The sequence below is a fragment of the Oncorhynchus mykiss genome, chromosome 2 (genome assembly GCF_013265735.2).
Source record: "Oncorhynchus mykiss isolate Arlee chromosome 2, USDA_OmykA_1.1, whole genome shotgun sequence".
In the NCBI taxonomy this organism is placed as follows: Eukaryota; Metazoa; Chordata; class Actinopteri; order Salmoniformes; family Salmonidae; genus Oncorhynchus; species Oncorhynchus mykiss.
Window position 1 is genome coordinate 57,046,014 of NC_048566.1, and position 27,338 is coordinate 57,073,351.

The 27,338-nt window shown below is 41.2% G+C and overlaps 1 protein-coding gene across 3 annotated transcripts in view; it reads right to left on the bottom strand.

Annotated features, from left to right (window-relative positions):
- Nucleotides 1–2,297: 2,297 nt before the first annotated feature.
- The window catches only part of zgc:113516 (ETNK_euk domain-containing protein), a 69,984-nt gene continuing 44,943 nt past the window's right edge, over nucleotides 2,298–27,338 (bottom strand). For all 3 annotated transcript variants that reach the window (XM_036951362.1, XM_021566546.2, XM_021566563.2), the window contains exons 4-8: nucleotides 25,598–25,746; nucleotides 24,324–24,407; nucleotides 23,370–23,530; nucleotides 6,742–6,815; nucleotides 2,298–3,029 (exon numbers count right to left, since the gene is read on the bottom strand). In XM_036951362.1, coding sequence (XP_036807257.1) covers nucleotides 2,960–3,029; nucleotides 6,742–6,815; nucleotides 23,370–23,530; nucleotides 24,324–24,407; nucleotides 25,598–25,746 — 538 coding nt within the window. In that variant the 3' untranslated portion in view covers nucleotides 2,298–2,959. The remainder of the gene's footprint in view (nucleotides 3,030–6,741; nucleotides 6,816–23,369; nucleotides 23,531–24,323; nucleotides 24,408–25,597; nucleotides 25,747–27,338) is intronic.

A 27,338-nucleotide genomic window follows, 5' to 3' on the forward strand; every position in this document is an offset into this window, starting at 1 on the left:
ATTCCATATGTTAGCTTAGTAGACCCCCCCCCCCTCGCACACGCACACACACACACACACACACACACACACACACACACACACACACACACACACACACACACTTGAACTTACTCTTCTGGATGTCCGTGGTGTTGGTAGAATTTTGAGTAATCAAAGTGACAGCAACACATTCTGTACCACCTTACACACTATTGCCTGCATCTAGTTGATCTAGGGTGTAATCATTTGCCCAACAGTTGTTAACGAGAGTTTCTATTGGATAAATTCAGGTATGTTTCAGGTAATGTAATGTAATGTAATGTTTTTCAACAGAATCGGTGTAATGAATACACCCCTGAGCACACGCAAACACAGTTCACTTTCATAGCAGCCACATACAAACAGCTTGTTGTATATATCATTCCTTCTCAAATCTATCTACGTGCTCTTCTCCTCTCACCTTTTCCCTTTGCATGTGGACTTCAGTGCATGACACATCAGCTGTCTATGACCAGGCGAAAAAACCTTTCCAAGCCAAACCTTCATATCATGACCACTAACCTCTAAACACAGCCCACATCAATGTCAATTCATAATCAACATAGCTATTAGAACTAACGTGTTCGTAAACCTGCTACAATCATGCAGTACAGTGTACAGTCAGCAGCAAGCAGTTACACCAAAGGCTTTCCTTGACTTGGAAGAGTTCCAGTGTTGGATAGCTATAGTCAGCTAGCTAACATAACATCCCTCTCTTTGAGCTGGGTGTTTGAGTAGGCTAAACTAGCTAACTGCATTCGACGCTAGCTAAGTAAGTGAAAGTGAACGTCAATAATATAGCTAGCTCTCTCTCTCTTGCTTCTCCTTAATTTTGGAAGAAATGAATTTGTTCAAAACTGTTGAAGTATTGTCTTTCTCTCTCTTTGAGTCAACTACTAACCACATGTTATGCACTGCAGTGCTAGCTAAATGTAGCTTATGCTTTCAGTACTAGATTCAATCTCTGATCCTTTGATTTGGTGGACAACATGTCAGTTCATGCTGCAAGAGCTCTGATAGGTTGGAGGACGTCCTCCGGAAGTTGTCATAATTACTGTGTAAGTCTATGGAAGGGGGTAAGAACCACGAGCCTCCTAGATTTTGAATTGAAATCAATGTACCCAGAGGAGGTCGAAACCTAGCTGTCCTCCAGCTACACCATGGTGCTACCCTACAGAGTGCTGTTGAGACTACTGTAGACCTTCATTGCAAAACAATGTGTTTTAATCAATTATTTGGTGACGTGAATACATTTAGCATAGTTTTATCTAAAAAGGAAAGATGTTTCACTTTTTATTTTTATGAAATTCACTGAAGAGGATGGTACTCCCCTTCCTCCTCTGAGGAGCCTCCACTGCACTAAACAGTTATGTTTTTTTTCCGAGGCCTCCCCTTCCAGTATAAGCGCTTGGTCCTACCATGTCTTGAAGGGGACGAGATGGCCTGGTTTGAATTAGACAACTGTTCTGTTGAGGTGACCGTCAGCGCTGCGGTCACCTCTTGATTTCGTTAACCAGCCCTTAACACGCCTCACATTAGCATTGTCCGACTTGGAGAATGGGATCATCAGTTAAAAGGCCTTTCTCGGTCCAAAACGATTTGGCTCAGTGCCCCTCTTGTTGTTTTTTTGTTGTAACTTCTTTTTGGGATCTTTGGGATCTCTTGGCTTCAATCTGATGTTTAGGTATAGGGCTCTGGGGGTAGGATGTACTGTAGTAGCACATTGCTGACTACAGTTAGTAAATTTGTGTCTTTCACTTGATATTGTTATTTTAAGTTGATTAAGGCACTTTCTCATTTACAGCAACAGAGAAGAAATTCACTTTTCTGTCACACGACTCTTAAACTTAAAAAAAAACAAAAAAACTTTTGCCTCTGGCGGTGCTCTTGAGGCAAAAGGGGTCCTCCAAATGGACAGAGATATTGCCCAGAAATTACCTCTCCACACCCATGAGCAAAAGCATAAATGTTTTTGCCCATATTGCATATAATAAGCATATATGGCTGTGTTTACACAGGCAGCCATATTCAGATACTTTTTTCACTCATTGTCCTTTTGAACAAATCACATCAGATTTCTTTTCAGAGCTGATCTGACTGGTCAAAAGACCAATTAGTAAAAAAAAAAAGAAAAAAGGTCAGAATCAGGCCAGTGTGAACGCAGCCATGGTAGCCAAAATCTGATGTACACCGTTAGCAACTAGATGTCCATAGTAGATATTTAACAGAGATGAATCCATAGATGACACTCCCTCCAGCTATCAAGAGGGATAGATAAATGGATAGGCAACACTTTATTTCTAAAATGCTTTGTATGCAATTGTTATGATATGCACTGAAGTGGAGTTCAGCAAAAACACTTGCCTATGCATGCTGCAGTATATACTGTACAATGTACTGTTCGATGTACATTGTATGAACAATTTATTTATCTAATATTCATCTTTTGGGCAACAGAAGAGAGCTGTCTTATAACAAAACAATTGAAACAGAGCATGATGGTAATACCATCTTGAAATAATACAACACTGAAAATCCATGCCAGGGGACATTTAAAAAAAAAACCTCAACTGAGCTTAATGTTGAATGAGCCTGGAAATAACCCTCATGATTTTAGTATTAGTTCTTGTTGCTTTGAGTAACTTGGCTAAAATGTAAATGAACATCTTTCTGGCCTGGAAGCCATGTCAATTTGCCAAATGAGGTTATCTCCAACCTCACTGTGATGAAACAAATATTTGGAGAATCAGTTGAAATTACACCATTCTTTTTTAGGAAACTGTAACAATCAAGTGTACATTTTCTGGAAACACACATGGTTATATTGCCCGCATTCTTTTTCAATCTTTCAGCATTATGTGTCGATAAAAATACTCTCTTAAATTCAAATAAAAATGCAGCAGACCTGAACTGTTTAAATTTCTTCGGGCTCGGTTCTCTAACTGAGAGTCAATCCAAAGTATTCTTCCTTCTTCTCAAAGTAGTAATCGAATCGGGTTATGGCGTACCTGCAGATAGAGGATAAGAGATGAACGACCATGAGGTGTTCCCTGCGTACGATAATAAGGCTGGGATTCAATCCGAGGTGCATTTACAGCCGTCAATTCGCCGCTTAAAGGCATTTCACGGATATCTTATTCACGGTAAATGCATGTCGGCTCATGTGTAAAATGACCGTAAAACGTATGTTGTAGTGCTCTGCGTTATAAAGCACCTTGGATTAAATCCTGGCTTTAAATCGAACTCCCGTCATGAACACACCTGCATGAACACAGGTGGAAAGACATTGGCGGAAAAACACATTTCTTTGTTTACCGTCAACAGTTTAACATAGTGAAGTACAGTTAAATAATCGTATAATTTATACGCCGTAAAACACAAAGAAATGAAACATCTGGTGTTTATTCAAAGAAAATGTTTTCACCTGCTCTGCTAATTAATATTTAAATCATGGATTCACATGCTAATGGGTAAAAATATGATAAATACAATAATTTAAAAAAAGTGTTGCATTGCTCTGCGAACTACAGCATATCCATTCTGTCAAACGCATTTGGAACTGTATAGGAGATGATTCGGGATCAGTCCCAGTCTTGTTTGGCTGGCCCGGATTGCCTTTTCAGCGCTTTTCTACACTCGTGAACTGTGCTTCAGACTCCAGCGTAGAGACTTATTCATCAACACAAATGTGGTGTGTTGCCATAATGCTTGCTTTCAGGGGAGGAAAAAACATGATTCATTTGATAACCGTTATCACAGTTCTTTCAGTGACGCCAGATAAAAGTGGCTTGTTTCAGTCATGGAAAGGAAGCAATTCAGTGAAAGCACTTTAAATCTTCCTCATTCTACGCTGCCTTTCCTTCCGGGGGGGGGGGGGGGGGGGGGGGGGGGGGGGGGGGCAGGCGGGGCATGAGAGAGCGCTTAATTGATTTTGACAAATGACAATGATGAAATAAAAATAACATGTTTACAAAGATTGGGATTTATACCAAATGTCATCCTACATTTCATATCCTGTAGATATGCTGATGATATGCTGAGGACTTGACAATCAAATAATCAAACAATACTGATTAGGAAAACTAAGGTTTTCTAATCAATATATTACACATTTTCTTTATTTCAAGGGCAATTTCTCCCTCTTACTTTGGACAAACTGTTTTACCATTTTTTTCCCCGAAAATGTATTTTTTTCCGAAAAACTGCCTTAATTTTGCTGAACCCCAGGAAGAGTTGCTGCTGCCTTGGCAGTAGCTAATGGGGATCCATAATAAGCACAATAGCATGTTGTATCTTCACAGAAGTTGTCCCAAAATGGCATTGCTTTGTGTACTTGCCTTTCATTACATTAAGTTTGTTTTGACTTTCAACATCTGAACAAAGTACAATTTATTTTAAAGCCTAGACATGTTTCAAAAGTTTACCAAGAGTAAAGTGGTTTGGTGTTTGTTTGAACCGTGTTGTTCAACACTTCAATACATCTAATGTCTGTGTGTGCTCTTGCCGTTGGCTATTGTGCTCGCCTTTGAAACAGAGTGAAGTTTCAAAAGAACGGAAAATGGAGACAGAAAGGACTTTATCGTTAACTCCTCAATGCCTAATCAGTACAGAGTGTGAACGTTACTGGACAGCGTCTTACCTCAGTGATGAAAAGACTCCTTTAGACACAAACAACAGTTGTGTTACATGAATCTCTGTTCCAGTTCTGCCACTTACCCCCTTGGCATTGTGTGTGTTTTGATGTGGTTTTGTTGAATTTGTTTGAATGAATCTTTCACTCTGTTAAAATGGTTAGTTTGGGCCTGAAATTGGCAACGACATAATGGAAAGGATGGTAAATTGTTTCCATTGTTCAATTTGAGAAAAAGTTATTTGGTTAACCTCTGAAAAAATGTAGAACTTGTTTTAGAGTCGTCATCTGACTTCTAATAGTAACTTGGTTAATCAGAAAACGGTTATTGTTGACAACGAATGATCACAAATATTTCATTCGTTTTTTTCCCATTGAGCAAGCTGTTGTAATTTGCATTTTTTCCCCCCCTTTTGCTTAAAGATGAAATAAGTCTATGGTTATATGATGAAGGCATACTGTTCGACACGTGACCTCATTGACCACATGAAGCACAGTAAAGAAAACCTACATGTAACTTCTCCAACAGTATTAAATTAAAATGAAAGTAGAAAAAAATAACCCATGTCATCTTACAATAAAATCTCAAATAAAAACATTTTCCTATTTACTATTTAGAAAAGAGGGGCAAATTCACACACTGAAAAGCAGGTAAACCATTCCACAATGTGCTTTTGTGCAGGTCCCTATTTTCTTCACTCAAACCATTCCAAACAGTGGGCCTCTTTACTCATTTCCTCATAATAATGTCTTCGTCAAATTGGCTTTGGAAGCATGGAATAACCGCTGCCTTGCCAATACATCCACAAACTCAACGCTGCCTAGCAGATACAAGTGAAACAAAAAATAAATAAAGTCAATATCAACGGTAGAGTGGGAGGCAGGGAGGGTGGAGATCATGCATTCCCATTGCGTCTCCCTAATATCTCATGCACATGTGGCTTTGGTTAAGTGTGAGGCCTAGCAGTTGCCTGTCACTCGTTGAGTAGTCAGCAGAGACTCGTCTCAGAGGGATAACGCAACAAGTAAATGGGCATAGAGAGAAACACCCCAACAAATCTCCATCGTGAGGACCCTCCTTCTCCAAATCTAGGACATAGGCTCCCTTTTGGAGTGTCTAGAGGGGGACTTTAACCCCTTAAGTGACTGGTGCAAACTCACTGTTGTTTTCCACCTTGTTATGGTTAACCTTGGATTTTGGATATAGAGATGTAATCTGACTCTTGCGACGCACATTGGGGCAACTTGTGCCTGGAGCTTAGTGGGGCCAGACAGGCTAACAGCCACATATGGCCGAACCAGGGGTGAGAGACAGACAGGGAGGACCAATGAGGCTGGAACAATACTGGCTCTGTTCCATCTGCTCCTGCTGGATCGCATTTCCTCCAAAGTTCCGATATAAAGTGGCGGGGCCCCTGTCACTGATCCACAGAGCCGACAGCGAAGCCACACATAGGGGTGGGTGCCGTGTGTCAATAGTGATTAGCGTCAGCACAGTGGCGACTGCTGCTTCTGTGGGGTACAATGGGGCATTGGAGGAGAGGAATATTTTCTGCTCAGAGGACTATGCTGTTTATAATACATTTTTGTCCCCCTGAAAATACAAATATTTGTTACTGGTGCTAATGTGTTACCAGGTGATTCAATTAAAGTTAATGCGTTATTTTTCTTATTTCTCATAACGGTTGTGTGAGTGTTGGGCGGCAGGGATCTGAAGAGAGGAACGGCTATTCATAGTAACGCTATGTAAACCCTTGTAGATTTGACTTTGTATCAGCATTTAGAAGCAACGCACTGGGGAAAGACATCAGTTCAACATCTAGTTTTGATTTACATTTGGTTGAGTTGTCAAATAATGTGAAACACGAAAACAACAAAATAATTCACCATGTCATTGGATTTAGGTAAAAAGTTGAGTGGAAAAAAAACCTGAAATGCCCTTACGCTGATGACTTTTTACAAATCCAATCAGTTTTCCACATTGATTCAATGTCGTCATTGAAATGATGTGGAAACAATGTTGATTCAACCAGTTTTGCCCAATGGGAAAATTGGTCACATTCAAGACTCTAGAGATACAGATCACTCACCTTTCAAAGTCAAAATCAATTGAGGAATATCTGGCCTGCAGGATTGCCCAGAGACCCCATAAAAAGTTGGAGGCCTGCGAATAGATGGAGAAAAACAGAGGGATAAGGAGAAAGCGAGGGAAAGCAAAAGTTAGGATACAGGTTGCATACTTGATCAGGCCAGGGTTGCACTTGACCTCGTCTTCTGTATAAATCGAATGCTTTACCTGGTGACTAACATAAAACAAATGTTGTATTACTATTGAATAGATTTCAGAGTCTTGTCCATCTTAAAGTTCTGAAATTGAAGTACCCACTGAGTGGTCATATCGAGACATTGTATGTAGCCTGCTGTTGAATCTGAAGTGCTTTTGATGCCAAAAAACAATTAAAAAAATCCTCTCTGGTTATTGTCCTGTATGTCCCCAGCGGCCTTTGTTGAACATTGCTGTGGTTTTGAGGATGTGCCTCTGATGGTGAAAGATTGTGTGCCCACCGGACAGAAATGTAATGAGCTTTCTTATGCCGCGTCCCGGGCGAATCGTGATGGCAGGACAGAAACAGATGTCATTGTTTTCGATGAGACATCGACAACAAATGCTGCAACGGCCGCGACAGAAAATACTGCCCACTGCGGCTGGACGGAATTTGAGGCAAGAGCTGAAATAGAGGCCCGGACTCTAACTTGCAAGAGGTGTATTGTTTTGGGATGTTATTTAGGAAACGTTTTCATGACAGGCTTTTGTATACCCATAAACCACATGTGAATTGTGGTTTTGCTTTCCCTGTGTTTTGCTTCTGAAAAATATGAGGAAAAGTCTATAGGTTCCCACGCCTCCATACATTTCTGTTGTCATCCACCCTTATTGTAATTCTCTATGGTGGGACCACTAATCATTTCCTAACGAGTTCCAGGCAGACCTCTGTGCTGTGGCCGAATGATATAATCACATTTTTATTTGATAATCAAATAAAGGGTGGAATGAAATACTGGAGCAGTATGTGGTTTCCCCTCTCGTTTTTTTCTCCTGCCACATGTTCATATGTAACGTCTCTCCTCGGCTCTAGATGGAGATTGAGTGCAGTTTTTTTTGGTGGCTATGATTAATAACATTAAGATGCCATTAGCCTAACTCTAAGCAGAGATGGCCAATGATAGGGAGCCATTCAGAAAAGCCCAGAGACGAAGCATGCTACTAATACGAAATAGAGGAGCCATCACAGAGTCACAGTCTTTGGCCCTTCGGGAACCTGGGAAGGGGTTCCCTGATGGGGACAAAGAAGATTCAGATCAACTTTCTTATGCCACCAGGGGGGGAATTAATTTCGTCATGTGCTTATAAAGACGGTACATAAAACATGAAAACATAGAAATTACACAATGGAATTCATTCAAAGTGCTATAGTTACACATTGAAAGTGCAATATGCTGTGTACTCAAGGGACCAACAGACTATCTATTATACAGGCTGTTGGGAAAAAAAAGAGTCCCCATATCTATCTGTTTTGATTTTCTTTTGAAAAAGTCTCTTTCTCCTTGTCCTGCTGCTGCTGTGACTGAGTTTTGAGTAAAGGGGATGAGTACTGTCCTGTGAAATACACGTTTTAGGAGAATGACTTTTGTGTACCGGTTGGTGGCTGATTCTTGATCTATACCAATTATCCTTTCCACCGTCTTGATCAAGCTTGACTTGGTTTCCAAGCATGCATATATGACCAAAGGACTGCACATTCTGCACATTCTGCAGGACATTCTGCAGTCGATATTATACATTTTCAGTTTGCGTAAAAAAAAAAACATTCTCTTTTGCAATTTCTTTATGTGCCTTGGCTCGCTCTGTCTGGGCTTAAGATGGGGAGAGGAGCAGTAGAGAAGCTCCCATCCCAAGAACATTGGCGGACCAGCACTCCTTAGTGATGCCACAGAGACGATTTGTCTATTAGAGGGCTCTAGGAAATATCAAAACATACCCCAGCAGTTCAGGGGGCATCAGTTCTTTCTCTTTTTGTGATTGATGGAGGGCAATTCCACAGAAATGGATAACGGTAACAAACCATACAACTCTATGCACAGGGACTACTTTGAGCAATTACCATCGAAAAATTCACAAAAACACAGTTACTGGAAGAACTGTGCAGATGCAGCAAAATGTGGTAAGAGAATCGTGGTAAAAATCTTCCTCCGTTTTTTATGCGACCACATTTTCCAAAATCTCTATCAAATATAGTGTTCCGAATTAAGATTCAAAGACGTCTGCAGAAAGAATTGCTTGTCAGCTATGACATGACACCTTGAATTTAAAAAAATCCCTTTTGGTTATGGAACTACAATAAGTGTAGTGGATTTACACCCGGTAAAATATTTACATAATGGGTCCCTGATCTGTACTATACAAAATTGCATAATCGTGGATATATACAGTTGAAGTCGGAAGTTTAAATACACCTTAGTCAAATACATTTAAACTCAGTTTTTCACAATTCCTGACATTTAATCAGAGTAGAAATTCCCTGTTTTAGGTCAGTTAGGATCACCACTTTATTTTATTTTATTTTTGAAATGTCAGAATAATAGTAGAGAAAGATTTATTTCAGCTTTTCTTTCTTTCATCAAATTCCTAGTTGGTCAGAAGTTTACATACACTCAATTAGTATTTGGTAGTATTGCCTTTAAATGAATAAAAGTGGGTCAAACGTTTCAGGTAGCCTTCCACAAGCTTCCCACAATAAGTTGGGTGAATTTTGGCCCATTCCACCTGACAGAGCTGGTGTAACTGAGTCAGGTTTGTAGGCCTCCTTGCTCGCACACGCTTTTTCAGTTCTGCCCACACATTTTGGATAGGATTGAGGTCAGGGCTTTGTGATGGCCACTCCAATACCTTGACTTTGTTGTCCTTAAGCAATTTTGCAACAACTTTGGAAGTATGCTTGGGGTCATTGTCCATTTGGAAGACCCATTTGCTACCAAGCTTTAACTTCCTGACTGATGTCTTGAGATGTTGCTTCAATATAGCCACATAATTTCCCTGCCTCATGATGCCATCTATTTTGTGAAGTGCACCAGTCCCTCCTACAGCAAAGCACCCCCACAACATGATGCTGCCACCCCCGTGCTTCAAGGTTGGGATGGTGTTCTTCGGCTTGCAAGCATCCCCCTTTTCCCTCCAAACATAACGATGGCAATTATGGCCAAACAGTTCTATATTTGTTTCCGCAGACCAGAGGACATTTCTCCAAAAAGTAAGATCTTTGTCCCCATGTGCAGTTGCAAACCGTAGTCTGTCTTTTTTATGGTGGTTTTGGAGCAGTGGCTTCTTCCTTGCTGAGCGGCCTTTCAAGTTATGTCGATATAGGACTCGTTTTACTGTGGATATACAGTGAGGGAAAAAGTATTTGATCCCCTGCTGATTTTGTATGTTTGCCCACTGACAAAGAAATGATCAGTAATTTTACTGATTTTAATGGTAGGTTTATTTGAACAGTGAGAGACAGAATAACAACAAAATCCAGAAAAACACATGTCAAAAATGTTATAAATTGATTTTCTGGAATTTTCCAAGCTGTTTAAAGGCACCGTTAACATAGTGTAGAAATATGCAATATCCTAATTTGCATTTTTGGGTATTATTACATTTGGTTGGTTTGTAGCGGACTAAATCTGAACCAATCATAGACGCCTATGTTTCATAAGTTTGGACATCACAGTACACCACAGTAGGGTAAAGTAGATTACAGTACAGCACATTAGAGTAGAGTATAGTTCAGTACAGTAAAGTATAGTTCAGTACTGTACAAAACAGTTCATTAAACTGTACTATAATCTAGTGTGCTCTACTGTACTGTACTGAACTCTACATGTATTTACTGTACTACACATGTACTATGATTTCCCATTTACCAATTTGGTAACAGAATTAAGAGATTTAATCACTTATTAATTCATAAACAAAATTGATATCAGTAAAAACACCACAACTAATTGGTAGGTCTACTTCTACATTCCTCTGGGCACCAACTGGTTGAATAGAAGTCGTTTCAATGTAATTTGTCAACGTATTGTGCTGCGGAATCTATGTGGAAAATACATTGAATTTGAGTTTCAACCACAGGATTATGTCATCATTGTAACCAATTGTCAACATAGACAAACCTTATATAAAATGTGTTTAATTTGTACCTTTGAAACAACATCAGATCTTCAACGTTATATGCACCTCCTACTGGATAGTTGATCTATCTAAAGCTATTAATTTGGTCCCCTATCCAGGGTTTTAACCACGCCCAGTGCTGCTTAGCTTTGATATTTGCCACTGACTAGTACCAATACACTATCGTGAGAATGATTGCATGATCTCTTAATAACTAAATACATTACAATCTCTCCCTCAAAGTCAGCAAAGCAGAGAAGCTGATCGTGGACTACAGGAAACGAAGCGGCAAGCACGCCCGCATCCACATTAATGTGGCTGTAGTGGAGCGGGTTGAGAGCTTCAAGTTCCTCGGTTTCCACATCACTAAGCAATTAACATGGTCCACACACACCCACACAGTTGCGAAGAGGGCACGACAGCGCCTCTTCCCCCTCAGGAGGCTGAAAAGATTTGGCATGGGCCCTCAGATCCTCAAAAAGTTATACAGTTGCACAATTGAATGCATCTTGACTGGCTTGGTATAGCAACTGCAAGGCATCCGACCGCAAATGTGCTAGAGAGGGTGGTGAGTACGGCCCAGTACATCACTGCCATCCAGGACTTCTATACCAGGCTGTGTTAGAGGAAGACTCCAGCCACCCAAGCCGTAGAGTGTTCTCTCTGCTACTGCCCGGCAAGGGGTACCAGTGCACCAAGTCTGGAACCAACAGGACCCTGAACAGCTTCTACCCCCAAGCCATAACTGCTGAACAAGACTGCTAAATAGCTAATCATATGGCTACCCGTACTACCTGTATTGACTCTTCTTTGCACGAACTCTCTCGCACTGACTCTCTGGCACACACTGGACTCACTACCCACACACTCACACATACTTACACTGACACCCGAACACACACACTCACACACACTACACACGGGCCACACACATATAAAGCTATGATCCCTTATTGATGTCACTTGTTAAATCCACTACAATCGGTGTAGATGAAGGGAAGGAGACAGGTTAAAAAATTATTTTTAAGCCTTGAGACAATTGAAAGATGGATTGTGTATGGTTTTTCACGCTCAAAACTTTCCTTTGTGTATCAAGAATGGTCTACTACCCAAAAGGACATCCAGCCAACTTGACACAACCGTTGGAAGCATTGGAGTCGACATGGGCCAGCATCCCTGTGGAACGCTTTCGACACCTTGTAGAGTCCATGTCCCGACGAATTGAGGCTGTTCTGAGGTGCAAAAAGGGGTGCAACTCGATATTAGGAGGACTTTCAGTGTAGGCCTAGAGTTTCAAGCTTTGGTTGAGTTCAAATGTAATCTTCAAGTTAATCATTAATATGTTGGACTCACGGCTACATCTCAAACAAAAATAGAAGTTAAAGAATAGGACTAAATCAAATCAAACTTCATTTAAAGTGCATTTAAAGTTTGATTAGATTTTGTCCTATTGTACTGTACAGTACACTCTTTGGAGGCGTAAATCCAATATATCAATTATGAATTTGTCAAACTGGATATTGAATAGTGTTTTCGGTTGTTATCTCAACCAAATATTAACATTTGAAGGAGATATCTTCCGCTTGGATAGTTCCATCTTTGCCACTGACTTAGTCTGGCTTTAATTCCAGTTTGTCTACAAGTGAATCATTTATATGTTCTTAAGTTAAAGAATAGGGCAAAATCATGACTCAATCATGACTTGATTTAGTCCTATTCTTTAACTTTCATTCTTGGTTGAGATGGAGACGTGAATCCAACATATCAATTATTCATTTGTAGACAAACTAAGCCAGACTAAGTCAGTGGCACAAATGTTGATATTTGGTTGCGTTGACAACCAAACACAGTTCAATATTACTTTTGCAATACAGTAAATAGCCTACCCAGCAAACTGGGAACATTCATAGAATATTAGCTAAGATTCCCATTAAGTTCTATGGTTTTATCTAACATTAGGATGATAGAATCCCCCCAAAATGTAAAGAATGATTATGATAATAAAAAAAAACGTTTCATGTTTTAAATTAAATGTCCTTCAAATGTTCTCCTAACATTCAGTAAAATGTTGTGCACAAACATCCATAACAACCACTACAGAACATCCCCCAAAAGTTGTCATTAGGTTTCTAGGTAATACTGAAAAACATTCCTTTGATATTGACTGAACAGCCTTTCTGAGTTCTTTAAAGGTTCCCAGAACATTTAATTAGGTTGTGGGAACAATGTGGATACATTACAAGACATAGGTTACCAAAACACAAAATATATATTGATTTGTTTAACACTTTTTTGGTTACCTCATGATTCAATAAATGTTATTTCATAGTTTTGATGTCTCCACTATTATTCTACAATGTAGAAAATGGTACAAATAAAGAAAAACCCTTGAATGACTAGGCGTGTCCAAACTTTTGACTGGTACCTTATATATGTTTCATGATTAACTACTCATGGTGTGATGTGGTAACGTACAGGAACTCAAGTTATTTTGTTCTCCCGATCTGGAATATCTCACCATCAACCATATTTCCTCCCGAGATCATTTTCTTTGGTCATTGTCAAGGCCGTGTATACCCCCTCCCCAAAGGGGGTATAAACCGCAACAGCAAGGAAATACACTGGACTTTGTACAAACCGGAAACTGCATATCCTGAGGCCGCATTTATTGTAGATGGGGACTTTAATAAAGGAAATCTGAGGAAAATGCTACCAAAGTTCTATCAACACATCTCCTGTTCTACTCGCGCATCGAGCACTCTTGACCATTGCTACTCCACCTTCCGGAATGGCTACAAGGTCCTCACCTGCTCACCTTTCAGGAAATCAGATCACGCCTCCATTCTGCTCCTCCCCTCCTATAGGCAGAAACTTAAACAGGAAGTACCCGTCGTAAGGACTGTTCAACGCTGGTTCGACCAATCAGAATCTATGCTTCACGTTTGTTTTGATCACGCGTACTGGGAAATGTTCCGGGTTGCCTCTGAGAATAGTATTGACGTATACATTGACTCGGTGACTGAGTTCATCAAGAAGTGCATAGAGGATGTTGTTCGCACTGTGACGATTAGAAGTTATCCTACCAAAAAAACGTGGATAGATGGCAGCATTCGGCAAAACTAAAAGCGCAAACCGCCGCATTTAACAACGGCAAGGTGAATGGGAACATGTACTGGTACAAACAGATTAGCTATGCCATCTGTAAGGCAATCAGAGGCAAAACGAGTGGAGTTGCAATTCAGCGGCTCAGACAAAAGACACCTTACCTGACACCCTAGACCCACTACAGTTTGCATACCGCCCCAACAAATCACCATCGCACTGCGCACTGCCCTTTTCCATCTAGACAAGAGGAATACCTATGTAAGAATGCTGTTCATCGACTACAGCTCTGCCTTCAACAACATAGCACCCTCCAAGCTCACTAAGCTTGGGGCCCTGGGTCTGAACCACACCCTGTGCAACTAGATCCTGGACTTCCTGACGGGCCGACCTTAGGTGGTGAAGTTAGGCACCAACACCTCTGCCACACTGATCCTCAACACAGGGACCCCACTGGGGTGCGTGCTCAGCCCCCTCCTGTACTCCCTGTTCACCCATGACCAGGTCACCTCCACAAGGGGATAAAAGTGGGCTTACACCCTCAGTTGAAACTTGTGCCCCCTTAGTTTTAGTTTCATGTCCCTATATAAATAGCTAAAGTGTTTAAATGATTGAGTGAAAATCTGTATCTCCGCTGCACTGTTTCAGCACAATGGATAGAGCGGGCCGCGGTGTGTGTACGGGGGCTATGGAAAGCTACTGGGGTGGTTAGGTATGACTCCTTCGGGTTTCCATAAAAAACGGGGAAAAACATTACTCATCTGTGGTAGGCTAAGTGAATAACGTGATTCACCTGTAATATTTGATTTAGATTTATAAGGGCGGGGTCACATTTACTGTTGAAGCTGCTTAACTCAACTCTACCTCATGCCCCACCACTACAGCGTTTAGTTAGCTTCTTAGCTAGCTGTAAGAAAACGTTAGGGTTACTAGACTTAGATTAGTTGGCTTGAGCTAGCTAAATAGGCTATCAGAAATTGGCTTCACCAAAGTACCTAAACAAAGCCAAAAGTAGGAGAGCAGTGTTGTAAAAATTACTCAATTGTCATACATTAATAAAAATATAGATACCTTAATAGAAAGTTACTCAAGTTACTGCAGCGGACAGCTGTGCCATCAGAGTCCCTGGGTTCGCGCCCAGGCTCTGTCGTAACCGGCCGCGACCGGGAGGTCCGTGGGGCGACGCACAATTGGCCTAGCGTCGCCCGGGTTAGGGAGGGCTTGGTCGGTAGGGGTGTCCTTGTCTTATCGCGCACCAGCGACTCCTGTGGCGGGCTGGGCGCAGTGTACGCTAACCAAGGTGGCCAGGTGCACGGTGTTTCCTCCGGCGCATTGGTGCGGCTGGCTTCCGGGTTGGATGTGCGCTGTGTTAAGAAGCAGTGCAGCTTGGTTGGGTTGTGTATCGGAGGACACATGACTTTCAACCTTCGTCTCTCCCGAGCCCGTACGGGAGTTGTAGCGATGAGACAAGATAGTAGCTACTACTACAATTGGATACCATGAAATTGGGGAGAAAAAGGGGGTAAAAAAAATAATAAAATAATTTTAAAAAAAAAGTTACTCAAGTAAAAGTAAAAGTCACCTATTAAAATACTACTTGAGTAAAAGTCTAAAAGTGATTGGTTCTAAACCTAAGTATCAAAAGTACATGTAATTGCTAAAATACACTTAAGTATCAAAAGTAAAGGTAGAAGTATAAATTATTTCAAATCCATTCTTTTAAGCAAAGCAGATGGCACCATTTACCAAAGATGCATTTGTATTTAGTGAGTCCGCCAGATCAGAGCCAGAATGGATGACCATGTGTTGTCTTGATAAGTGCTTGAATTTGTCCATTTTCCTGTCCTGCTAAGCATTCAAAATGTAACGAGTACTTTTGGGTGTCAGGTAAAATGTATGGAGTAAAAAGTATTTTCTTTCGAAATGGAGTGAAGTAAAAGTAAAAGTTGACAAAAATATAAATAGTAAAGTACAGATATCCCCCAAAACTACATAAGTAGTACTTTAAAGTATTTAAAGAACTTTACATCACTGAAGGAGAGCGATGAGCGGCATCAAACCACAGAGGCTGCTGCCAAGACCTGCAGCAATGATTTTGCCGAGCTCCAGCTAGGTTCCAGTGCAGAGCCAACCCACTAAACCAAAAGCGCCGCCAATAATGGCTCCACAGCCCCCTCTGCCTCCGACTGTTCCTGACAATCTTGGACCAGAGGAGGCAGCCCAGGTTAGCCTAGAATCCTACCCTAGCCGCAGGTTTTCTGTCCAAAAATTGTAATTTAATAGCAACTGGTTCATAGGAAGAGTGGCTGAAATACTTGGTTACTGCAGAATTCAATATAATTCCAATGCAAGAACCCAAATGGCATCCCTAGGTATAGCTACAGTTGAAGTCGGAAGTTTACATACACTTAGGTTGGAGTCAATAAAACTCAACCACTCCACATATTTCTTGTTAACAAACTATAGTTTTGGCAAGTCGGTTAGGACATCTTTTGTGCATGGCACAAGTAATTTTTCCAACAATTGTTTACAGATTATTTCACTTATAATTCACTGTATCACAATTCCAGTGGGTCAGAAGTTTAAACAGCTTGGAAAATTCCAGAAAATTATGTAATGGCTTTAGAAGCTGCTGATAGGCTAATTGACATAATGTGAGTCAATTTGAGGTGTATCTGTGAATGTATTTCAAAGCCTACCTTTAAACTCAGTGCCTCTTTGCTTGACATCATGGGAAAATTAAAATAAATCAGCCAAGACTTCAGAAAAAAAATTGTAGACCTCCACAAGTCTGGTTCATCCTTGGGAGCAATTTCCAAATGCCTGAATGTACCACGTTCATCTGTACAAACAATAGTACGCAAGTAAAAACATCATTGGACCATGCAGCCGTCATACCGCTCAGGAAGGAGACAAATTCTGTCTCCTAGAGATGAACCTACTTTGGTTCGAAAAGTGCAAATCAATCCCATCAGCAAAGGACCTTGTGAAGATGCTGGAGGAAACAGGTACAAAAGTATCTATATGCACAGTAAAACGAGTCCTATATCGACATAACTTGAAAGGCCCCTCAGCAAGGAAGAAGCCACTGCTCCAAAACCGCCATAAAAAAAGACAGACTACGGTTTGCAACTGCACATGAGGACAAAGATCGTACTTTTTGGAGAAATGTCCTCTGGTCTGATGAAACAAAAATAGAACTGTTTGGCCATAATGACCATTGTTATGTTTTGAGGAAAAAGGGGGATGCTTGCAACCCGAAGAATACCATCCCAACCTTGAAGCACGGGGGTGGCAGCATCATGTTGTGGGGGTGCTTTGCTGCAGGAGGGACTGGTGCACTTCACAAAATAGATGGCATCATGAGGGAGGAAAATAATGTGGATATATTGTAGCAACATCTCAAGACATCAGTCCGGAAGATAAAGCTTGGTCTTATATGGGTCTTCCAAATGGCCAATGACCCCAAGCATACTTCCAAAGTTGTGTCAAGATGGCTTAAGGACAACAATGTCAAGGTATTGGAGTGGCCATCACAAAGCCCTCATATTCCAACGTGTTGCTGCATGGTTTCCCATGTTTGAAGCGGACTTATATGCCTATTTGTTTGGCGAGCCAGTAGTGCATGGCTGCATCTCACTTTAGAAGTGGTCATTTGGATCTCCATTCGCCTTTTGTTGACTGTTTGTTGACTGTTAATGGAACTGGCCTAAATATTGATTGTGTCAAGCCTTTATCAATCTGATATTTTGTTTTACTAGGCCTACTTGGTACCACTGTTCTGTTCGGTTCACATTCATTCGATCGCATTCGCAGTTGTGTCGTTATTCTAAGCCAGTGGTTCCCGAACTTATTCCCACATTTATTTTTTTGGGGGGGGGGGACTCAGTCAGGTTTACAACTTACTCTTGAAAGTTGTAATAATAGAATGCACTAGCAGAATCCTCTTGTCATGTCAGTTATTTCATACCTTAGAGTAAGGTTTCCAAAAATCGGTCCCAGGGCCCCACCGGGTGCACGTTTTGGTTTTTGCTCTAGCACTACACAGCTGATTAAAATAACCAACTAATCATCAAGCTTTGATTAGTTGAATCAATCAATGTGTAGTGCTAGGGTGACACGGATCCCTCCGGAACTGTGTCATTACCCACACCTGGTCACCATTCCCACTGATTGTAATTATATAAGTGTGCCCTTTGGTTTAGCATTGGGCTGTCAATTATTGTTCCAATGTCTGTTGTGCCTGTGACTACCTGTGCCTTGTTTTGACTCTGGTGGTGCTTGTATTGCGCAGATGATTACGGGTCTTGTCCCATGTGGTATTATTGTGCACTTGTGTACTTATTTGAGGTACTCCTTGCTCTTTTGTTTGGGTTTCGTTCCCGTGCCTTTACATGGCATACTGTAATTTGGGTAAATAAAAACCCCTATTACGCATTCCTGCGCCAGTCTCCTGATCCCTTTATACCAACTTGACATAGGGCAAAACCCCAAATGTGAATTTGGGGGGGTGGGGGCCCAGGACGGAGTTAGGGAAACCTTGCCTTGAAGAGCTATTTTGAAATGTCAGCTAATGTTTTTTAGCGCATAGATTTTGTTGTAACATTTGAGTCACTCAAATATCACATGAATGCACTTTAGACATGGAAAAATTTATAGAATTGCTTGAAAAATTGCTTGAAAACTGCAAAATTGTCTCTGTACCTCGTGACAAAATGAGTAGAATTGCAGGAAATAAGCTTTAAAACCTGCAAAAAGTTCTCTCTGCCAACAAGAGGGTTGTGAACAATTTGTGTGATGAACAGTGCTTGTGCCCATAGAAATAGACATGGCGGGGGGCGGAGCTAATAACTAGGCTAGTACTTTCAGCATATAGTGTGCATTATTTTGGTAAGACAGCTGTGTGTACGGCTGTATTCACACAGCCTATCTATCCTGTAGCCTATATTCATTACCAAAACGGCCTTGCTTTCCATCTACAGCACCCGGTGTCACAGGAAGGCCAAGAAGATTTTCAAGGAACTCTGTTCACCCCGCTACCATCTAGAAGGTGGAGACAGTACAGGTGCATCAAAGCTGGGACTGAGAGACTAAAAAATAGGCCATCAGACTGTTAAATAGTCACCACAAGCCAACATCCGCCCAGTACCTTGCCCTGAACCTTAGTCACTGGTACTAGCCGGCTATCACCCGGTTCTCTACTCTGCACGTTAGAGACTGCCCTATGTATTTATGTACTGTATTCACCTGTATGTACTGTATTCTAGTCAAGGCGCATCCTATATAACTACTGCTGTACACACCTCTTCTGCGACATCCCTTGGTGGCGTAGAGGGTTAATGATCTGACTTCAGAGCTGAAGACTGCAGGTTCAATCCCATAATCTTTTATCCATGTTTATACAAAATATTTGGGGAAATTGTGTAAAAAATATTTGTTTAACTTTTAACTTTTTTTTTTTTTTAAACACACCCAATATAATTCCTACGTTGAGGTTCTTGATATGGTCCCTTCTGTCTTATTTCCCATAAGAAAAGTGATCCTAAATCAGCACTCATAGTCTTGGATACCTTGTAAATAAGGGCCAAGAAGTATGCAGCATTTAAAGAGGATAGCTGAAATGATGGGGAATAACCCAGTTACCAGTACTTGGGTTAAAAGACTAAAAAGGAAGCATGGAATTCCCGATTGACCATACCACCATGGCTGTTTACTGAAAAAAAAGAAGGAAGAGAGCCTCACTGGTGGCGCAGCGGATAGAAGACCTGTCTTAGAAACCAAACATTTGAGTTTCAAACCCCACATGTGCAGATGGTCAACATTACAGTACTCAGTATTAAAAATATTGTTCTGTCTAATGTGAAATGCTGTTCAATGTTCTATGAATGAAATTAAGATATATCAAATGCACATTTCCATTAAATTAAAGCCAAACAATGGGTATGGATTCCAATCTGCTTTAAGGAGCTACAAATGTGCATGCTGAGAATTTAAGTAAACCTTTAAATGTTCTTGGAGGACCTCCAAGACAAGGTATATTGCATGAACATCAATGGAATATTATGTTTAACCTAAGGAAAATATGCTATGAACATCATAAAATCATACAGTGCATTCAGAAAGTTTTCATACCCTTTGACTTTTTTCCAAATGTTGTTACGTTACGGCCTTATTCTAAAATTAATAAAATAAAATAAAAATCATGCATCCTATTTCCATTGATCATCCTTGACATGTTTCTACAACTTGATTGGAGTCCTCCTGTGGTAAATTCAATTGATTGGTCATGATTTGGAAAGGCACACACCTGTCTAAATAAGGTTACACAGTTGACAGCGCATGTCAGAACAAAAACCAAGCCATGAGGTCGAAGGAATTGTCCGTAGAGCTCCGAGACAGGATTGTGTCGAGGCACAGTATCTGGGGAAGGGTATCAAAACATTTCTGTGGCATTGAAGGTTCCCAAGAACACAGTGGGTAAATGTAAGAAGTTTGGAACCACCAAGACTCTTCCTAGAGCTGGCCGCCTGGCCAAACTGACCAATCGGGGGAGAAGGGCAGTTCTTGGTCAGGGAGATGACCAAGAACCCAGCGGTTACTGACAGAGCTCCAGAATTCCTCTGTGGAGATGGGAACCTTCCAGAAGAACAACCATCTCTGCAGCACTCCATCAATCAGGCCTTTATTGTGGCCAGACAGAAGCCACTTTTCAGTTAAAGGCACTTGACCGCCCACTTGGAGTTTGCTAAAAGACACCTCAAGGACTCTGACTATGAGAAACAAGATTCACTGGTCTGATGAAACCAAGATTGAACTCTTTGGCCTGACTGCCAAGCGTCACGTCTGGAGGAAACCTGGCACTATCCCTACGGTGAAGCATGGTGGCAGCAGCATCATGCTGTGGGGATGTTTTTCAACGACAGGGACTGGAGACAAGTCAGGATTGAGGGAAAGATGAACGGAGCAAAGTACAGAGAGATCCGTAATGAAAACCTGCTCCAGAGCGCCCAGAACCTCAGACTGGGGAGAAGGTTCACCTTCCAACAGGACAACAACCCTGAGCACACAGCCAAGACAATACAGGAGTGGCTTTGGTGCAAGTCTCTGAATGTTCTTGAGTGGCCCAGCCAGAGGCTAGACTTGAACCCATTCAAACATCTCTGGAGAGACCTGAAAATAGCTGTGTAGGGAAGCTCCCCATCCACCCTGACAGAACTTGATAGGATCTGCAGAGAAGAATGGGATAAACTCTCCAAATACAAATGTGCTAAGCTTGTAGCATCATACCCTAGAAGACTCAAGGCTTTAATCACTGCCAAAGGTGCTTCATCAAAGTACTGCGTAAAGGGTCTGAATACTTGTGTAAATGTTATATTAAATGTTTTAATTTTTAATAAATGTGCATTCGTTTCTTAACACCTGTTTTTGCTTTGTCATTATGGATTATTGTGTGTAGATTGATTGAGGGGAGAAAAAAAACAATTTAATCCATTTCAGAATAAGGCTGTAACGTAACAAAATGTGGAAAAAGTCAAGGGGTCTGAATACTTTCCGAGTGCATTGTACTTATTTGGAAATTGTGGAACAATGTTCTGTGCAACCTATGTGAATATCACAACAATATTATTGCAACATTCTAGACAATTTCCATAACTTAATTAAATGTTCTGGGAACCTTGTACCAGGTGTTCCGTCAACATTCTTACAACATTATAGGAATGTCTTCTTGGAAGAAATGTGTTATGGGAATGTTCTTGTAACATCAGTTGAACGTTTTCTGCACCCTTAAATAAACATTTTTAGAATCATCCGCACAACTGGACAGTTTTTGTGTTTTGGGCAAAGACATTTTGTGATGTCCCTCCATTATGGCTGATTTTTAAGATGGAAAACGGTTGAAAAATGTATCTATGCCTTCTTTTTCCAAAAATATAAACTCTTTATTTGACACCCAATTTGATATGCTCCTACGAACTTCACATGTTGGTGCTCATGGGTCCTTTACATGGAAAGGCCATGGACAAAATAAGCTTCCTTTCAGTGGATCTGTAGGCTTTCCAATTAACTGGCATTGCACTCTAAAATCACTGGCAAACTACAAACAGCCTGTCAAATAACTAAAGACCTTAGTATAGGAGGGATATTGGGATTTTTCTAGTCATATCTCGAAATCAGATTTAAAAGGTCAAATTTTTATCTCAAAATCAAATAATTTCAATGAAGTACCTTACTGTTGTTTAAATCAAAATGGTACAAAGCAAGTTGCTTCTTAGCAAAGAGCAATATCTCAAGCAAAAATGTTTTTCGGACTGTCTGGGTGTGGTCTGAAAGAGGCGTCTAATTGGATGAGTCTAAAGGGAGGGATATGTAACCTGAAAACTAGCTGAAAACAGACAGGTTTGAAACTCTCTATGTTATTGGTATTATTAACTTATAACGCCTGGTGATGTTGTCAGGAATGCCAAAACTCAATCCCACCACAACAGGCTGAAATAACAGGCGGCCTTTTCAAACAGTTCTTAAACTATAAGGGTATTATCATAACTTTCAAAATTTCACAGTATTATTCCAACCTCATAGTGTGGAAATATATAGAAACTCCCTAAAAAAAATCACGTTTTTGACTGCACTTGGCCTTTAAATGAAAACCAGCTACGCCAAACGTTTTTTTCTCGTGATTGTTTTGATCAACAAGCATAACCACCATCTCCACGCCAGACTTGTAAATTACTTGGACTGGAAACTTGACACAGCCATTTGTTGTCAGTGAGTGAGTGACTTCTCCCACTTCATCAATCCAGAGTTCTTGGTTTGTCACAGAAATCTGATTTATATCAACAAGATGTTATCGCTGCTCTTATTCATTTCCAGGCCATCACTTTTTTCTTTCTCCCTCCACGTTTAGAGGAAAAGAAAATGCCTTCTCATCATTTCTGGGCTATTTTGAGAGACATCGACACTACCCCAAAGATTACCAAGACAATCTTGCATATTGTGTCGAGTTATGAAAGCAGCATTAGTCTAGCCCAGCTCCACTCGAGCCTCCAACGACTGGAAATTGTGGTTGTAAAAAAAAAAACATCTCGGCTGCTGTCTGTCATTTTTTTCTTGCAGTGGTTTCAAATCAACTCCGATAGAGTCTGTCAAAGCGCACAGAGCGGTAGGACGATCATACTTTGGTTTTTGGGAATCTGGACCCGTAAACGGACATAGTTGGATGTTAGTTTGAATTTTGAACTATAGTGAAATTCAGGCTCCCCTGCACAAACTACTACTTGTCTCTACATCAACAAATACTCATTAAATGGATGTCAGCCAATGAACACACAAAAAAATGATATGCGAGTTAGAAAGTAGATATCAATGCCGGATAATGGGTGCTGTGCCTTTGACTCTCACCAGTGAGAACTTGCAGACTTGAACGTAGAGCTTCTGAACCTCTAGTTCTGTAACTGTGGCCTCCAGCCCCACACTGTGCTTGTAGCTCTCAAGGTAAGCAGTCAACCAGTCCCTCTGCAGTTCAGGTCTGGGATACAGGCTGTAGTCAGTGTCACTCGTACCTTGGGGGATGGATCAAACACACAGATCAATAATGAGAACTTGTCAAACCATAGGGTTTGATTACATAGCCTTAAAGGGACATTTTACTCATAAATGTAACTTGTCAGTTTATCTTTTCTATACATTTGGGGTGGAGGCATATACTGTAGATGGACAGGGGTCGTATCTTGACATTAGAGATCTGAAAAAATACTTCTTTAGAGGTCTGAAAACAAACTTTGAAAGTGTAATGTCCATTTAATGAGCTTGGTTAGTACAAGTTCAATGTTGAAGGCAAAATTAAATATTGAAATACATTTAAATAAAAACATTTCAAGTTCTCTCTGATTCCCCGTCTGTGAGAGAAAGCCTAGTGACAAACAACAATAGCCACTACACCTGTCAAAAAGTTGACTTACTTATGTGATTTTGCAGTTTACACTATGCCGCTCTCAGCTAAGGCTTCAAATAGAACCAGCTAACGTTAGCTAGCTAGTTAAGAAGCCCTTTAGCAAGCGCTTTAGACCAAAGCCTGAGACTGATGGGGCTAACTTGTTGGCTAGCGAGATTAAATAGTCTACTGAGGCCTTCTAGCTAGCTATCTAACATTACATTTTTGTACTGGCTATATTTGTTGGGTTTGTTTTGTTTTGCATAGTGACATTGCTAATCTACTTTTGGCATTAAACTATGCAGTTAACCCGGTCCAGGTAATGAAAATAAGTCTCAAGTTCCTCCGAGATACACAGAAATAAAACAACCAGTCACGGATCAGGGGCCACTCCATATGAATTATAAACTGAAGTAACGTACCTGCAAACTCATTGAAATGGTTGCCTATGTCGAAGGCCTGGTAGTTAAAATCAGCATACTCATAGTCAATGAATCTCACCATGCCTAAAGGAGGAGATTAATGTAGGGTTAATGCAGCTTATTACGATGACACACATGCACATTAGTAAACTGTTCTTTGGCACTTCAGTAATAGATGTATTTGAATCCAGATCTGGGTTTCAAATACTTGTAAAAAAATCAATTTAAATACCTTACCTGGACCTGTTGGCGCTTGCCTGGCTTAATAAATCAAAGTCCCAAAACTGTCAACTCCACCCACCAGGCAGACTTCAAGTATTTGAAACCCAAGTCTGTACTCTATTCATGTTGCTATAATTGATAGTGTGCTTCTGAAAGCTTCAACAAATAGTAATTTTGGGGGTGCTTATATTTGTCGTGTTACACACTTGTACACGTGTTCATCATTCCAAGTTTGTAATGGTTAATGTGCTTCTTGCGAATCCAAACTCCCCCTGAGACACCCGGATGGAGTGGGGTCATGGCCAGGGTCACCATTGTCCAGCGCCCCTGGAGCAATTGGGTTTAAGTGCCTTGCTCAAGGGCATAGCGGCAGTTTTTTTCAACTTTTCGGCTGTGAGATTTGAACCACCAACCTTTTGAGCCTAACCTCAAGGCTACATGCCGCACCTTAGTCAACACCCAAAAGTCAAGGCGAAATTTCCTCAATTAGATACAATGGAATGATTAGATTATGTTCCAGTATCATAGGCTTTTAGTTTGTGTTTTACTGTTGCAACTACAACGTCCCTGACAAGATTCACAGAGAAACATGAATCATTTCCTTATCATAATCGTGTGCCTTACGTGCATCCATAACACTGCCGCGAGAAAAATGAAAAGAGGATTAAGGGAATAGGGTATAGGGTTCGTATGCATGGCAACATAAAGGAGAGCTGTGGGATAGATCAAGACTGTTTTGTGAACCACGTTTTGTCGAAGTTGTCCTACAATCAGACCACTTTATGGAAACAAGTGAAATCGAAGGGACATCAGAGTTATTGAGTCTAAAATATGGCAATCTTGTATTCTTACCGACACTGATGGTCTATTGCTCCAGATTGGCAGAACAAATGCTATACCTAATCAGTTGAATTCGAATGAATCCAGTTATACTTCACGCCGCGTTGCTTTTTTTTAACTATTGTACAAAATGAACTCGCTTGGATCGCTTTCCATGTCAGTGTTGCAATTTAAATTCCAGGCACTAAAACACATCATACACCCTCACCCACCCTCTTTGTTGTCGAAGATTATATTTTTAGTCAGGAGGTCGTTGTGACACAGCACGGTTGGCGAGCCGATCTGAGAGAGGTGTCTTTTCAGCGTCTCCATTTCATCTGACAGGGTTTCGATGCTAGGGATCTCTTGCAGCAGCTTGGAACTATGTGGGCAAAAAAAATTAAATAAAAATAACAGTTACTCATTGCAGGCACTGAAAGTATCATCACATTCAAATGTATTTCATGCTATTACACATGCTGTTTTAACATAGATGAAGGAAGGTATAATGTATATTATAATGTACTAAAGATTCATGTGCTGTAGCCTTTCTTGTCACCGGCTATTTTAATTCTGTGTCATTAAGACACGTGATGCCAAACTTCCAACATCTCCTTCGCCATTAGGGGCGATAAAGTCCTAAAACACTGTTACTCTACCCACAAGCAAGCGTACAAGGCCCTCCTCCCTCATCCCTCATCTGCCATTCGGCAAATCAGATCATGAATCGGTATTCCTGCTTCCCTGTTTACAAGCAGAAGCTCAAACGGGAAGTACCTGTGACTCACCCCGTTGAGAAATGTAATCAAAATCAGAGATTATGCTACAGGACTGCTTTGCTAGCGCCAACTGGAATATGTTCCGAAACTCCGCCGATAACATTGACGGAGAGTGAAGGTTCGCTGCTTCGGAGCCGGAGAATATTCCTGGGCGCATTCTCAGAGCATGTGCTGATCAGCTGGACTGAACTTCTCCATCTGCAATTGGATCCTGACGGCCAAACTGCCACGCTGCCCCTCAACACGTGGGCCCCACTGGGGTGTGTGCTTAGTCCCCTCCTGTACTCCCTGTTCACCCACGACTGTGTGGCCACGTACGACTCCAACACCATCATCAAGTTTGCTGACAGACACAACGGTGGCAGGCCTGATCACCGACAATGATTAGACAGCCTACAGGGAGGAGGTCAGTGACCTGGCAGTGTGGTGGTGGGACAACAAACTCTCCCTCAACATCAGTGAAACCAAGGAGCTGATCATGGACTACAGGAAACGGGGGGCGAGCATACCCCCCATCCACAACGATGGGGCTGCAATGGAGGGGAGCTTCAAGTTCCTCTGAGGACTTAAAATGGTCTACTCACACAAGTCGAGAGGTTGAAAAGGTTTGTCATGGGCCCTCAAATCCTCAAAAAGTTATACAGCTGCAGCACTAAGAGCATTTTGATTGGCTGCATCACTGCTTGTTATGGCAGCAGCACCGCCCTCGATCGCATGGTGCTACAGATGGTGGTGCGGACATCACTGGAGCCGATCTCCCTACCACTTCTATATCGGGTGGTGTGAATGGAAGGCCCGGAAAATCGTTTAAAGATTCCAGCCACCCAAGCCATTAGACTGTTCTCTCTGCTTCCGCAGAGCAAGCGGTACCGGTGCATCAAGTCTGACGCCAGCATGCTCCCGAACAGCTTCTATTCCCAAGCCATAATTCTGCTAAATACTGTAGCTGACATAATGGCTACATGGACTATCTGAGTTGACCCTTATACTGTATTTAATTTTTTGCACTGTCTCTATGCACACTCACGGAACTCTACACACTCACGGGACTCTACACACTCACGCACACTGACACTCCAACACACACATAACATGCACACACATTAATGCAGACTACACACCCGCATACACACACACACACACAAATCATCATTTATGCTGCTGCCACTCTGTTTATCATGTATCCGGATGCCTA